A 16,128-nucleotide genomic window follows, 5' to 3' on the forward strand; every position below is an offset into this window, starting at 1 on the left:
GCAATGTTCAAATGCCGAAGACTTCGTTCCGCCCAGCAAAGAAATCAATGGCCACACGGTACTCACAGAGGATATCAACACCCATGTGGAACATCCACCACGCCCCCTGAACTCGTGATCCCTCCTCAGTTTGCACTCCAGCTATGCACCACATGGTCTCCTGGAGGAGGCAGTCAAAGTAACCACGCTCTGGGGGCTGACTCCAAGCACGGTCTCCAGAGCCCGGCCTCCAGCTCCTTAGGACATGTGTGGGACTGAGCAGCTTTACGACTGAACAATGATGGCAGCTCCCCACACATCAGTGCCACCCACCTGAGCCTCCCCACTTCCTGTGCGCTACTTTCTAGCAAACACCTGGGCTACCTGTGCCACCTCTGGCCAAAGAGGACCTGCTGAAGGGACAAAGCTAACTGCAGGAATGAAGGATACACCGTTTTCCTTGGGCACCCCCCGGTTGAAAGGCTCATCCTCCCTAAGACACATGTCCAAGGCCACCTCAGGGACCACTAGGGCCCCTTCATCTGTCCTCTTCCGGGTCCCTAACAAACCCTCAACCAGGACATTACAAACCTGAAGCAGGGAGGAAGAAGGGAATACAGCTGGAGGGGACATTTCATTTACATTTAAGGGCCATCCCCCTTCCCAAGGCAGGTTGAGGGTTTTCCGAAAAGGGACCCTGAACCACGTCTAGAGAAGCAAACTGAGATTACTAATCTACAGACTTCAGGTGAAGTCAGCTTGGAGCTGGCATTGAGAAGATCCCTGGGACAGGTTCAATAAATGAAGGGACAGTCCTTCAACAGGACACCACCCTGAAAGAGAACAGGGAAACTGCATGCACCAATATGGAACAACCCTCAAGATCCATTTTTGAAAAAATAAGTTTGATTGAAATATAATTTACATAAACATTTACCAGTTTTAACTATGCACGTTGTCAAGCTTGAATAAGCGCATTCAGTCATATAACCACCACTACGATCATGATCTGGAATATTTTCATCACCCTGAAAAGCTCCCTCTTGCCTCTACACAGTTAATCATCCCCATCTCCTCCCCATCCCTGGCCCCCAAAAGCCACTGATCTGCTTTCTGGCTCTGTAGTTGGCTTTTTCCACAAGGTCATATAAATGGAACCACTATACTCTAGTAGTTTTTATGTCTGATTTCTTTCACTTAGCATCATGCTTTTGAGACTCGTCATGTTACTGCATACCTGCATGTATACAGTATCACACGTCATCCACACGTGCGTGCACAGGGGATTGGGTACATCGGTAGTTCATTGTTATCGCTGAGTAGGATTCCATTGTACGGATTTGCCAAAGTCTGTTTGTCCATCTTATTGGACATTCTAGAAGAAAAAAGTAAGCTGCACCACTGTGTGTCACGGCATGCTGCCATCCATGTAGAAAGGGGATATACACACACAACTTTGTGTGTCTATTGACCAGCTCTTGAAAGACACACAAGAAACTGGAATTATGGTTGCCTCTGAAGGAGAAATAGAGTGGCTGAGAGATGTCCTTTCTCTGTATACCTTTTAATATAGTTTAAAAAAATGTTTTTTACTATGTACATATACTACCAATTCAAATAAATAAATTTTAAGATGACTTCCTCCGTCTAGGGTCTGCATCCCTTTTCCCCAAATCTTAAACTTTTTTTAGCTATTTCTTTGACTTATCAAGATGAGCAAAAGGTTTAACAAGGTATTTTCCAGATAAAAAAAGGAATTTTGCTGTTTTCCTTTTTCCCCTTCCTCATGGAGTTCTTACACACTCCAACTTGATTTCCCTTAACTATGTGCTTCATAAACTTAGAAAATAAAAGCCTCTGACATCTGACCACCACATTCAGTAAAGCCAAAGGCCCTGCAAACTCACAGGCTCTCATGTGAGCAGAGCTTGGTCCGAAAGCACCTCATTGGATGTGAAAACAGAAACAGACTGGACCACCTGGGCAGAGCCCAAGGCATGACCTCTGAGGAGCCCTGGTGGCCTGAGATGCCCTGCCCTCTGCCAGGCCGGGCTGACCACCTGCCCCACAGCGACAATGGAGCTGCAGTACCTTAGGTTTGAACCCCCTTGAAAGACCCTCCAGCAACATAAAAGCACAACCGTGTGAACATCTGCAGCCACTCAGAAAAGCCAGTGCGCATTCATATTCCCTTGTCTGGTGGGGCGTGGGGGCTTTTTTCCCCCTTGTTACATTAATCCTTGTTCTTGGCTCTTTTGACAGTGTCTGACACATGGCTTTGCTCACTGAAAGTTTTCTGAAGGCCTCTAGAGGGGTGGCTGATCCTCAGAGCTGGGAATGACGTCACCAACACCACGCTCGGCCGTGCCTGGGCTTCTCCCCATCCTCCCCGTAGAGACTTGGGCTGCTGCCCTGATCCCCAGCTCCTGAAGAGGCCCTCACCTTCCCAGCACGCACAAGCATCCGGCTTACAAGGGCCTGCTTCCTAAGGCACCGTGCAGGCCTCAAGGCCGGAGCATTACCCCGGTAAACACGCACAGAGCCGAAAACAACGGAGCAATGACAGGTCATGCTTATTCAGTCTTCAGCTTGGGCCACGCGCCCGCGACTCTTCCCCACCACCTCCCAGCAGCAGGTTCCCAGGTCGGTGGGCAGGCCCCACCCTGACCAGATACTCCTTGGGACCCCTCACTCCAGCAGACCAATGACTCGCTTCAGCAAGGCTTGGTTGGACAAGCATTTGTTTTGTGCCTATCATCCCCAAAGAAGAAACGAGGCAGCATGGAAGAAGCTCCCAGGAGATAGGCAGTTGATGGCAGCATTCCATGGGCCCATGACAATGGCCAGCTACGGACTGACGGGGCCTTGAATGGACATCCTTCGGCAGGCAAGAGGGGTGAGGTGTATCCCATCAAAGCAGAGCATGGCCAAGCCTGCCCAGACAGGGCTCAGGACACGGTTTTCCATGGCAGTGTATCAGGACCCACATATTTGGAAAGTTATTCCCCGGTCAGTACCCTTCCAGTCCTTCTGATTGCGTCAGGGGGAAAGTTCGGTATGGTTGCCAGTATGTCCTTAACACTTCCCTAGCACTCCGTAATTTCCCCTTCTCACACACAGGAAGAGTGGGCGGCTTCTTCACAGACTTTGGCAAACGATGAAATCCAGTTAGGGTTTGATGACATTGTTGTGTCTTCAATGTATTTACTTTTATAGTTACTTTCTGTTTGGTATATAATAATGAGTTTTCTGCATACAGGAAAGTACAAAATTTCTGTTTCAAATTATTTTATTTGAGGCAAAAAGTCAACTGATTTAAAGAAAAAATATGAAATAAGATACCACGGGAGGTGTGTGTTTAAGATTAAAAAAAAAAAAAAAAGCAAAAACCATATAGGGGTATGTGGTTTTTCATGGATCTGACAGAAACTGGGCCTCTGATCACTGAGGTGCCAGAGACACTGGGATGAGCCCGAGAACTAAGGTTCGGAACCACACGAGGCACCTTCCAGAAGAAAAGGAGTCCATTCACCTTGACAAGAGCCCAGGGCATGTGTGATGTCATGCGGAAGATGAGGCTAGAAGTGTGAGCTGGGCCAGCTTGTGGAGAGCCCTGAGGCTGAGTGGCCATATAAGGGCTTTCACCTGTGACTGGGAAGACCCCCGAGACGCCTCCAGTCCACTTCACTAGTAGGAGGGAGCCGATCCCCAAAACTGTGGTGGTCTGGGGGAGGAGGGGAGATAAGCTGAGGCACGTGGACCCTGAGGCAGAGAGGCCAGGGAAGTAGCCTGACCTGCCTCAGCTCTGGGGGCCACAGTGAGCCCTTGAGAACGGACCCGGCACCCCCAGGAGGATGGGGCTTATCACGATAATCTGTGTGTCCTGAAGGCCCCAGCAGGGCTGAAAAGGGAACAAAGTGTGGGACAACACAGCTAGCCTGGGAGGCAGGTGTTAGCTCAAACAGTGTTCTACGATTGAGATGCTTACCACCATATATGGAAAGAAAACTTCTAGGGAAAAGGAGGAAGAGCGAGAGAGAGAAAAAAAAAAAAAAAAAGATTGGAATAGGCTTAAAGCAAAAAAGAAAAAAAATACCTAAAGATAGCCTAAACAAAACACCCCCAGCCCCTCGTGCCTGCCTCACAGTCTGCTGGCCATATGGCGCGCGATAAGCTGGAGCGCCTTTATTTACCTTCCTTCACCGTCTACAAATCTGACAGCCAGCCCATCGAGAAGGCCCCACTTGCAGCAGAGGCTACGTCATGCCCTCATGCCCAGAGGACCAGCTCCCAGTTCCCCGTCCCCACTCCAGGAGGCCACCCGCTGCCACTCCCTCCCTACCCTTGTTGCCTGTATCGACTCCCACGAGGGCCACGGCCCCCCCAGCTATTTTCCCACACAGCACACGCCAGGGCCAGGCCCACTGCCTCCTTGGCCAGCTGGGCCATTGGGCCACACCGTGTACCGTCAGCCAGCTCATGAGTGTTCGCACTAATGGGCGAACTGGCTGCCTCTGCCATTCACCAGCGTCCTCCACTACAGCCCAGACAACAACTGGGCAATAAACTTCCCTGGCGGCTGTGAATGATCAGCCCCCAGAGCGCCACTTAATGGGGCTGCTGCCTCTTGAACCATAAGGGCCACAGAAGCCTGGGCTTTCTTGGTGCATCCCACCACCCCCATGTCCTTGTACGAGGAAAGAGCCAAGTACTAATCACATCCAAACTTCTCTAGGTCCGATGTACTGGACTGCTCTCTGGCTCTTCCCCAAGATGACCCAAATCATCCCAGACAGGTGTGTGCTCGCTCTGCGCTCCTGAGCTGCCCTCACCTCTAAAATCTTGTGACCACCACCTCGATCTCTCTTCTTGACAGCCCTGGTTCCTTTGTGGTTTTAGAATTTTTTTTCTTTTTTTATTCTGTTTGTGTTCTACACGCTGACACAGAGATAAAAGGAAATAACACTTAAATATGAAAGAACTCTTTACAACGAAATCTATAACTGTACATGTTTATCTCACATGCTGGTGAAAAAGCACCAACATTATGGAATGGGACACATCATATCATGGAAGAACCAAGAAAGCTCACGGAGAAATACATCCAAGTATGAAAGTACTGTACTCTTGGTGCCTTCACACATCCCTCTTGTCTGTGGATTTAGGTACGACTCACTGTCTCCTTGGAGAAACACATTCCTGACCTTATCCTACAGGTGTCCATTTAGGAATTCTGCCATCTGCTGCAAGGCTGTGCTCACATCGCCATCTTGGCAAGCCACTCCAGAATTTTACTCCAGCACAACTGGTGTCCAGTGATTTGCTTTAAAAACTCCCTGGGGGAGGCTCCCGCAAACTCGCCCTCAGAGAAGGGCTCTCGGGGCCAGTGAGCACAGGTCTCCTGGCATCCCAGGCACCAAGGAGAGAGCACAGGCATGAGGATTTGTGGGGGACCAGCGGCCCCAAAGGCTCCAGAGTCCGTGTTCCCACCTGGCCTCTTTGGGGGCTGTGTGGCTCACCCAGGGGAAGGGAACCCCTGTTAATCACGTTTTGATCAAATGGAGAAGTGCCAAACTGTGGGGTGAAGGGTACCGGGAAGGTTGAATCTTCCAACGGGATGCCCCGTTAAATCTGAATTTCAGATAAACAACGAATCATTTTTAGTGTAAGTATATCCCATGCACTCTATGGGCTACACTTAACAAAAAAAATTATTCGCTGTTTATCTGACTTTTGGATTTCATGAGGAAACCTTTATGTTTATGTGCTAAACTCTGGCAGCCCAGGCTATTAGGAAGCAGCAGGGCCGACAGCCTTGGGCAGCCCTGCTCTTCCCCTGCTTACCCTCAGAAACAGCCCCGCCTCTGGCTGGCACCTCATTATTGCTATTCCCTGAGTGCACTCTGCAAAGGCCTGCAGGCTCTTTGGGGCCCCATCCTGAGGCCATGACATGCAGGACAACCCCCAGCCAAAGCAAAAAGTCACCAAGAGCCCTGAAGGAAAGCATCTGTAGAAGAGAACCAGCATGAGGAAGCCTGAGGGAAGATGCCCCACCTCTGGGGAGTTTGGAGACCCCAAGCACAGGCACTTAAACATCTTGCAGTGTTCAGATGTGAGCCTGTCCCAAGGGTACCCAGGAGCCAGTGTAATCTAAGACCTAGAGATGTGAGTGGCTGGTTGGCTTAACAGAAGCATGAGCCACTTTATAAATGGCCTTCACTCGGCCATAGGGCAGCTGGTCTGGGCAGGCCCCAGCATGAATCCTGGCAAGAGACATAGCCCAGCCCCGCTGAAAAGCATCTCTCAGGGGCATGGACTCATGGGCTCTAGGCCAGACCAAGTGCCATGGATGTGGGGGGCATTTCTCTATATATAATCCAGAAGCATCAAGAAGCAGCTGTTACTCTCCTGCTCTGGCACTAACAACTCAATAACGGAATGAGATTCTAATCTGTAGACTATTTTTACTATCATCCAGAAAGCCAGTGGCTAATATTAGGTTGAGCTACATGAAAACACCATTTTCCTAAGGCAAGAATGTTAGAATACTGGCAATTACATATGGCCCAAACAGATGATAATGCTGAGTGCCTGCTGGGGGTCAGACTCCCTGCAAGGTCCTTTCAGTATATGTGCCCATTTTAGAGATGCAGAAACTAAGACACACAGAGGTCAAAGCACTCATCCAGCTAGACACACGCCAGGTCTGTGTGACGCCAAAAGCCACATTCATTTTACGCACCATGTGGCGGGTTCATGCGGGTCCTTCTATCTCTTGTGCTCTCTGCCCGTAGGTCGATGCCTGGCCATTCTGGCAGCATTGGGCACCACCAGGACTCCCACCCTGCCAGCTATGCAAGGGCCACTCTGTAGCTATGCAAGGGCCACTCTGTAGCTAATCAAAGCCTGGCCTCCTGAATTAGCAGCAAAGCGTATTTAACAAACAATCTCAAGAGGGAAAAAAAAATTTGAAAATTTATTTAGAGTGAGAGGGAAAAGAGGCCAAAAAAAGCACTCCTAAAATAAAGTAATCAAAGGATAAAAACCAAGCCCTACTAGTTTAAAACGCCTTAACCATGACTGTGAGCTAATATGTAGTGGACCGCTGAGAAAGCCATCAGGTACAGTATGATCCAGCACCACCGCAGACCCAGATACGTGTACTTCTATGGCTCTCCTCTGAGAAGACCACAGAGCTTCAAAGAGAGAAGAGGATGAGAAGCCTCCCAAAAGGACAAGTCAAGGCCAGGGAGTGTCACTGGTCTCCTGGCCCACCATAACTCCCCTCAGAGGCTGAGACCAGCGCAGTAAGATAAATAAAAGGGCTGTCAGACTCCAACTTGAAAAGAAGAAACAAATGTTCTCCTCCTTGTGAAATAAAATGTTAGAAATCAGAGCATACATAACACACAACGAAAGTAGATTCCACTACTTCTAAATGAATATCCACAGAAATAAAAGCTGGAGAAGAAAAAGGAGGACTGACCTTCACGTGGGCCACGTAGTGATGACACGTCTCCTCCCTGTGGTCCAGCTGTAGCTTCTCTGTGATCTGACCCACGGACTCTCCCAGCAACACAAAGTAGACCCTGGGCGACTGGCCCTTTGCCCTTTTGGCCACATCAGCCGTCAGAACGTAATTGAGACCTGTCAATAAATAAAGTCAAGACGTCATCGAGGACTCGTGTGGAGACAAGGCCACCCGCGCACCCCCCTCCCAGGCTCACAAGCACACTTCATATGCTACCTGCCTCCCCACTGCGACTGAGGGCTGCAGTACAAGCCAACACCTTCTTGGAAAGAAGCACGAAGCCTGCATCCTCACAGAATCAAGAGACAATCAGGCCGCCCCCTGCCTTCCCAGCGATGCTCTGTGTATCACACATGATGGCTCTCCCCGTCTTAAACCCCATGAGTTACCAGCTGAGTCACCAATATACACATCAATAATTAGCTGTACCCACCAGCACTGTTGGCGTCCTGAAAAGAAGACACCATGGTGAACCTACAGAATATTACTAGAAGCTGCAGAAATTATCACGGCTGCACATAATCCTGATTCCTATAAAGCAATGGGATATATGCCCAACACAAGGGAGCAATTACCCAATAATTCCCAGATGTTGACTTGTGTTCTAGGACCGCGACATCCCTTGGACCACGTGTCATCAGGTCCCCCGAGCACCAACTATGTGCCAGGCACTGTTCCAGGCACAGGGCATAGAGCAGTCCTGCCCTCGCGGCACTTACACTCATGGAAACTCAGACCGAGGCTAAAGGTGCCCTTGTTCCCCAGGAGCCGAGTATACGGATCATGTATATTACAGCGCCTATCGTTTCAACAGCATCATGAGCACTGTGGGGCCTGTGCTCAGGCGTACTGAGCTGCACTCCTGAAGAGAAAAACTCCTCGCCTATTCCTGAACGCATAATGTCACACGGCAGAACCTACCGGGACACAATCTGAACTTAAAAATAAAGTCACAGGATGCACACTGGATAAACACAGAAGGTCTTACTTTCATAGTTTCAGAGTCATCAGTCCCCCTACAACAATGTGCTTCATTAGGCAAATAGGGCGTTAGTGTCAATAGACCTATTTCACTGCTTTTCTGTACCATAGCAGAGATCAGCCCTCTGGGACCCTTTTTATTTTTTAACTGCTTTGTGGATTCAGGGGAATGCGGCATTTTTAAAGTGAGAGAAAGGGAACATTCTGTCCCCAAAATGACCAGACAAGGCTGCAGAGCCATGGGAAAACAGATGACCCTGTCTCCACGAACCAGCCCCTTGGAAGCTAGGGCTCTTGCACCAGTAAAAAGCAGCCCACACCTGCCCACATTTAAGTATGTGAAGCAGGAGAGTGGGGATGGCTCTGTCTTTTAATAACATCAAAGGGATCAGCCACCAGGAGAGGTCCGAGCCAGGAGGGAGGAAAGTGACCAGGACAGGCGTTCTGCAGCTGCCACAGGGTGTATTTTGGATGCATCTAATGGTTTTCCTGGGCCTCTGCCATCTCAGGGATCTTGCCGTGCCGAGCTGGCGGATTCCTGGTCAGCAAGGGCCGGTCTGCCCCAACTTGTTTACTTCAGCAAACAGCTGATTGCCAAGGCAAGGCTGGGTCACCGGGGGACCTGAGACCTGGATAATTGAAGGCAATATAATGAAGAAAAGAATGCCTGTGGGAAAGTAATGTGACAGAGAAAACATGGGAGCCCAGACGAGAGTTGCATACCGACTCCTTTGGCGACACCAGGTAAGGGGGCAGACACACAGAATGTCAAAGCTTCGGGGCAATCTAGGGACCATCTGGCTCAAAACCTTCATTTGTCAGATGAGGACCTGAGGCCCCAAAAGGGAACCAGACTTGCTCCAGGCCAGAGGACCATCCACCACAGAGCTGAGTCTAGAACTCTCCTAACCTCCAGTGTAGGGCTATTCCTACCACACTTGTTCTTGGGGTACTTTTTACATTTTTTGAATGCCCAGATGGCAGAACCCAACACATACGGGGATTCAGAACTGAACTCTGCTCCATTTAATTTCAACTCATCACAATTTCCCTGAGCAACAGCCAAACAGTAAGAAAAGATAAGTATAAATGGATTGTGTTCCAAGTTCTATTTAGCCAGCCCAGAGCTAGAGCTGGGCATTGCTGGAAGATGAGCCAGGCTACGTCTGGGGAAACCCAACATACCGGCAGTAGCTGTTGAGTGGCCCCCTCTCTGGCCTTCCTTCCAGGTGTAAGAGCTGTCCTGCTCTTGGGAAGGTGGGCATGGGGAGAACAGAGGGTGTGAACCCTCTTGCCAGTGATGAACTCTTTGTGCTCAGAGAGAGCTGGGGTAGAAATGACCACGGGAGGACAGAGCAGATAGATTCAGTGACCCACCCATATCCTCTTGGCTTATACCATTTCTCTGCTATCCAGCCCAGCTTGCAACTGCCAGCACCCGCACCCCCTTTCCTGAGAGCTTTCTCTGGTGGCTCTGCCCACATGCATGGCAGACCAGAAGTGCCAGAGAACCAAAATCCCTGCAAACCTGCAGGAGCCCAGCTCCCTCATCCCTTGGGTGGGGTAACTCGGAGGGGTGCTCTGCATGGATTCGCAGGGTTCCCCTGCAGGAATCACGGACAGCACACCTTCTGTTTGGCTTCTGTGATGCTTTACTTTTCGTGTCAGCTTGACTAGGTTGTAGTACCCAATCTGGATATCAGGTATTTTTATTTTTATTTTTTTAAAGAGTTATTGATTCGGGGTGCCTGGGTGGCACAGCGGTTAGGCGTCTGCCTTCAGCTCAGGGCGTGATCCCGGCGTTATGGGATCGAGCCCCACATCAGGCTCCTCCGCTATGAGCCTGCTTCTTCCTCTCCCACTCCCCCTGCTTGTGTTCCCTCTCTCGCTGGCTGTCTCTATCTCTGTCAAATAAATAAATAAAATCTTAAAAAAAAAAATAAATAGTTATTGATTCATTCTAGAGAGAGAGAGCACAGCAGGGAGGTGCAGGGAGGAGCAGAAGCAGAAGGACAGAGAGAATCTCAAGCAGACTCTACAACGAATGTAGAGCCCAACGTGGGGCTTGATCTCACCACCCCAAGATCATGACCTGAGCCGAAACCGAGTCAGTTGCTTAACCAACTGCACCGCCCAGGTGCCCCTGCAAAGGTATTTTTAAATGAGATTATGTTTAAATCAGTAGACTTTGAATAAAGCAGATTACCCTCCATAATGGGGGTGGGCCTCATCTAATCACTTAAAGGCCTTATGAGAAAAAGACTAAAGTCACCCCCAAAGAAGGAATTCTGCCTTCAGGCTGCCTTCAACTAAAATATCAATATACACACATCCAATTGGCTCTGTTTCTCTGCAGAACCCTGACTGACACAGCTTCCTTCCCTTCCTGTCTTACTTTCCTACTGGTGCTTCTTCATATTGATCACAGCCTTGAATCAACCACATGCACCAAATCCTTGACTCAGGCTCTGCTTCTGGGAGAATCTGAATTAAGATGAGGCAGGTCAGGAAAAGGGAACAGATTCAGCCTTCAGTGTGTGCCAAGCACTGTGGTGAACACTTTTCACACACCACTTCAGTCCTGTAACATCCCATCTCACTATAGAATCTGACCCAATATATCCCTCAGACAACTGAAGAGAGGACAGAAACAACTCACAGTTACTAGAAACTGAGCTGAGGACCACAACCACTGCTCTGCTCCAGGCAGAGCATGGGCATGCCAACACGTTCGCCTATCAGATTTTTCTAAAATGTTAAAGTATACAATCACAGACACACCGAATTATCCAATTCGCCAAGCGTAATCATTTTGGAAGCTTTTCATCTTTATAACTGCCTGCCTAATGCTTCTCCTTGATTTAAAATTTACTTTGACATTTTAAATCACACGAAAAGAAGTCGGTTCCATATCATACACTCTCTTTGAGAAGAAAGCCACCAGGAGACTCCTGATGGGAAGCCCAGCCTGAGTGAGGATGGTCTCAGAGCTTTCAGGCGGCAAGAAGTGCAGACCACTCTGGAGCCCTGAGTTCAACTGGCAGTTTTAAACAGTACCTGCCCCAAGAGCGTCTGAAAGGGAGCCCCTGAGAAGCGGAAGAGATGCCAGAGGAGCAGCCAATCAGCTGGCACGCTCCAGCAGGCTGGCCCCGTGGGAGGGGGGGCTGCCCCTAATGCAAGCCAGGCCAGCCAGCCCCCGTCCCGGGGAGGGGGCTGGTTCTGATTAGCGCCTGCTCCCACCGCACAGGCCACAGCTTCAGGTTTTCCTTCTGGCAGCTTGTGTCCATGCCATGTCGAATGATGTCATGTTGATGGAAAAGCTGACCAGCCCCAAGTCATGTTGCAGCCTCCTCCTTCCCCTGCCCCCAGCTGGTTCCCAAGGGCCCCCCATACTGGCCTAGGCCAGGAGGGAGCCAGCTGTCTTGCATCAACTCAGCTCTGGTTGGTCCCAGCAAGTTTTTGATTCATTCCCATTCTCCATCACAACATGATTTCAGCTGTGAAATTCTACTAATAAATCCTCCTTCCAGACTTACTGAGCTTCCCTTAGAGTCTCCCGAGAGAAGGGGGGACAAAGGGTATTTCCCCCTTTACTAGCTCTCCTAAGCTTGCTCCCCACCCCACAAAGGAACGAGGTGGTAATTATTAGACTAGGTTACCCCATGCCTCATATAACATGGATCTGCCTCATTATCCCATCCCCATGCTTCTCAAGAGACAACAAGGAGCTCAAAGAATGTTCTGTGTGTGTGAATGCTCTCTGGAATGGAAATGTACCCACCCCCCCCCCCCAAAGCCAGAGGAAGGGTCTGGGGACAAGTTGCCTGGTTTTGACCCTACTCCTGCTACTGGCTTGGATGACCTGTGCCATGTCTCAGGACCTGGGTTCCACTGCTTGTCCGGAGGCAGGCAGGTACCTCTGCTTGCTCACGGCTCCGAGAGCCATGGAAATAAGGGGTGCCATATCAGAGCACAAAACACAACCATTTAGGGCTCATCCCTCCCTGGTTTTCATTTAGCACTCTGGTGAGAGTCCAGAATTGCTGGCCCGATCCCTAGCCTCCAGAGACTGACGAGCACATTTAGGCTGTAGCCTGGCCAGGAAGTAGGTAGAGGCTCAGCCCCGTGGGTAAGGGGCAGAACGCTCCCAGGCACAGCATTCACCACCCTTACTTACGGCTCCGAGGAGTGACAAGTTGCCGTCCAGGCCAAGAATGAAGTGATTAATAAGACTTGGGATGGGCAGAACTCTTGTTTTAAACTGCTTGGTGAAATGGGTTATAAATCTGTTCTTTGAACCCCTGCAGCTGGACGAGTGCCTGCACCCCAGCACGGAAAGGAGGGCCTACCACACAAAAGGGCCCCGACACATCCAGAAGGGGGAGCGAAGGAGCATGCGCTGTTTTCATTGGCCTCCCTCCCTGCAGAATGCAAGCTCCCTGAGGGCCAGGGCTTTGTCTGGCCTGGCCTCTGCTCTGTGCCCAGAGAGCACATAGTCCCGCACTTTTTTTTTTTTTTTAATATTTATTTGTTTGATGGAGAGAGAGACAGCCAGTGAGAGAGGGAACACAAGCAGGGGGAGTGGGAGAGTAACAAGCAGGCTCCCAGAGGAGGAGCCTGATGTGGGGCTCGATCCCAGAACGCCGGGATCACGCCCTGAGCCAAAGGCAGACGCCCAACGACTGAGCCACCCAGGTGCCCCATAGTCCCGCACTCTTAAGAATTTAATAGCTATTTGTTGGTTAATGACCCAGCAGGTGCTTCAGTAGTTCCGTGTCACTGCCTACTTGCTGGACTGGATTCTGAAGCTGTTGTCTCTCAGCTCCCAGCCCACCCTGCTCTGCGAGGCTGGGTCTGGCGCTCTGCACACCTCATTTCTGCTTTGCCAGGGGTTCTGTGGGGGGCTCAACCCAGACAGACAGCTTGAGGGAGGCTGGTGCAGGGAGAAAGGACTGCATCTTCCTGCCTGCTTCCTATTCCTATCATCTTACCCCAGCGACAGTCTTCCCCGGCAGCTAGTTCCAACAGTTTCAGTTTTTTCCCCACTGCACCCCTCAGTGACACCGGCAGCACTAGCTACTGCCCCCTCCCCCAAGGCTGAGGTGCCAGGTCCGCAGGGTCCCTTCTCCAAGTTTCTAGGTTCTGATCACCCCAAGTGTGACCTTTTCCCTTTGTCCACTTGACCAGGGGTTCTCAGGTCTCAGCCACCCAGAGACTTGCTGAAGGGCAGGTTGCTGGGCCCCACCCTCAGGGTCTGATTTGGTTAGAATGCACATTTCTAACATTCCCACGTGCTGCTGCTTGCAGCTGGACTGGGGACCACGCTTTGAGACCCCCTGGTGCCGACCCAGAAGTGGGGGCTACTTCCGGCAGTGACTACCAGGTCCTCTGTGACCTGCTTTCCCAATTCCCAATGTTAAATTCTGTCAAAATAACTGGTTTCTGTTTTCCTAACTGGATCCTGCCATTCCAGGGGCCAAGGCAGAGTCACCCCCTACAGAGAATCTCTGGAGTTCCCACGGTCCTGCCAGAGGCCACAGCTGCCCCTCCAGTGGCTTGGCAAATCAGCTGGCCCTGAACACCCCTGAGACCAAGTGCGAGCTGTGGTTTTCCAGTGCTAAAGCAGCAAATGAAGAGGAAAATGGAGTGCCTTCCCCACCAGGTCCTACAGGAGAGAAGAAACCAAAGCAGCCAGACTGTAAGTAACATGATGCGCCTATGGCTCCCCAAACCTTCCCCGGGGAGGTCCTGTGGCTCAAGATGCCAGCAGACAAAAAATGCTTCTGACAGCTGTTCAGAGGTACCCAGCACACCACTGGTGCTCCCTGATTGCACGGTGCCAGCCACACCGTGCCAGGGCAGCCATTCTACGGACACAAGTCAGCCCTGGGTATGCAGGCCCTGAGAGGGGCCTGGAAGGTCTGCCCAAGGCGGACATGCATTTGCCAGGCATTCTGTGGCCAAACCCACCAGCACCAGGGCCCCTCTGCAGCTGCCAGCAGTGGAAGAGAGGGAGGCTCATCACCAGAGCCCTGGCCTTGGGTTCCCAACACAGACGCCTGGGCAATGACGCCGAGCCTGGGAGACAGCAGAGGCTGGCGGTGCCCCCACCCTCTACTACCTGGAGACCAGGGACCTGATCTTCCTGACCACGCAGAGCCAAGCACTGCCTTCTGTGCGGGACCCCAGTGATACCCCACCCCAGCTGGACCCCCACAAGCTACCTGCCACTTCCCTGATTTCTATCACATTTCCATAATGGCTGCCCATTTTCCCCTCCTCAAGTCTCTCCATAGCCCACTGCCAGCTCATGTTATACTAGATTTCTGCAAAGATGGGAGATCTAGCACCTTTCCCTGAATGCCAGGGGAGGCCAAAGAAAAACAGGATGGATAATTTTCTGCATTGCCCCACTGATACCAAAATTCTCCAGTATCATGATCTTTAAGCCTCAATCTTAAATGTGGAGAAATGCCACTTAGACTGTAAAGGGATGTCTGAATGCAGTGGAGGAGCGCACTGCCACTCAGAGTCCGCCCCCTGCCCGTGGGCAGCAGACTGCCTGCTCCACACTGCCCACTAGGGGCAGTACCGTGTGCTACCCAACTGCCTGTTTCTCCTGCTATTCCCCAACTCTTCAGGGGTCATGGTTAAGCCTAGACTTCATTATAATTCTGCCTAGAGGTCAATGAAAGCGGCCCCAGTGACTGGGGCCCAGAAGGCCCACTGGTGGGGAGCAGCTTGAGAAGACACCCACATCTTCTCCTGGCTCAGCCCACAAACCTTCTAGTCAGAGTTCACTCAACCACCTGTCTTATGCTCTGAAATCCCTCTTGCTCAAAAATCGCATCTTGGGTTTCTTCTTCTCTGCTGCTGCAACACCAAATTACCTTCATTACCACCACAGTGATGTCATCAAAGAGCCTGGAAATTGTGGACACCACTTCAGGATCAAAATAATAGAAACTCTGTAATTCCCATTCGAGGCTCCATGAGGATATGCTTGGCACATGCAGGCACACAATAAACATTTGTCAAATGAACAACACATGAACTATTAATCACTTGCTTAGAGTTCTAGAATAGTTCTGCTTATTTTTATGCACACCAACGTAAACCTTCAACAATTCTTTTATAATGTTTTTTAATGGAGTCCAACTACATCATGAGTTGGTATTCGATAGAAGACATACCATCTAATTAGGCAGAGGACACAGGAGTCCTAGAACCAATAGAAAAACATTTTTCCCTAGAGACTGAGGTCTTAAAATAATTAGGGAGGAGAGGAGAAATAGTTTTTGGAAAGCAAAACTAAGTATCATCAAACCAGGATTCAACTGCCGGCTTCACCAATAGCTATGTGATCCTGAGCAAATACTTTCCTAGCCGAGAATGATCTTTTTCTCACTGCGCTCTGCTTAAAATGTTTGTTAATCCTTTCTCACCAACAAGTCCTGAGTTCATGGCACGTTTACATTCAGCTTTGAAATGTCTAAGTTCTTGTGAAAGAAATCTCTATGAACAAGTTCAAGGTTTGATTGCTGAACTTACTCAATCCACCGGAAGATCAAGATAAAGTACCAAGGAGACCATTAGCCTAGAAGGGTTAGTACACTGTTAAATAACGCACAGCACTC

General features: G+C 50.2%; 1 protein-coding gene across 2 annotated transcripts in view; it reads right to left on the minus strand.

Moving 5' to 3' along the window:
- Positions 1–16,128, minus strand: part of ITGA9 (integrin subunit alpha 9) — a 326,219-nt gene that overhangs the window by 234,093 nt on the left and 75,998 nt on the right. For both annotated transcript variants that reach the window (XM_040636970.1, XM_040636971.1), the window contains exon 15: positions 7,466–7,626. In XM_040636970.1, the coding sequence (XP_040492904.1) occupies positions 7,466–7,626 (161 nt within the window). The remainder of the gene's footprint in view (positions 1–7,465; positions 7,627–16,128) is intronic.

This window comes from Ursus maritimus, unplaced genomic scaffold (genome assembly GCF_017311325.1).
Source record: "Ursus maritimus isolate PB19 unplaced genomic scaffold, ASM1731132v1 scaffold_20, whole genome shotgun sequence".
Classification (NCBI taxonomy): Eukaryota; Metazoa; Chordata; class Mammalia; order Carnivora; family Ursidae; genus Ursus; species Ursus maritimus.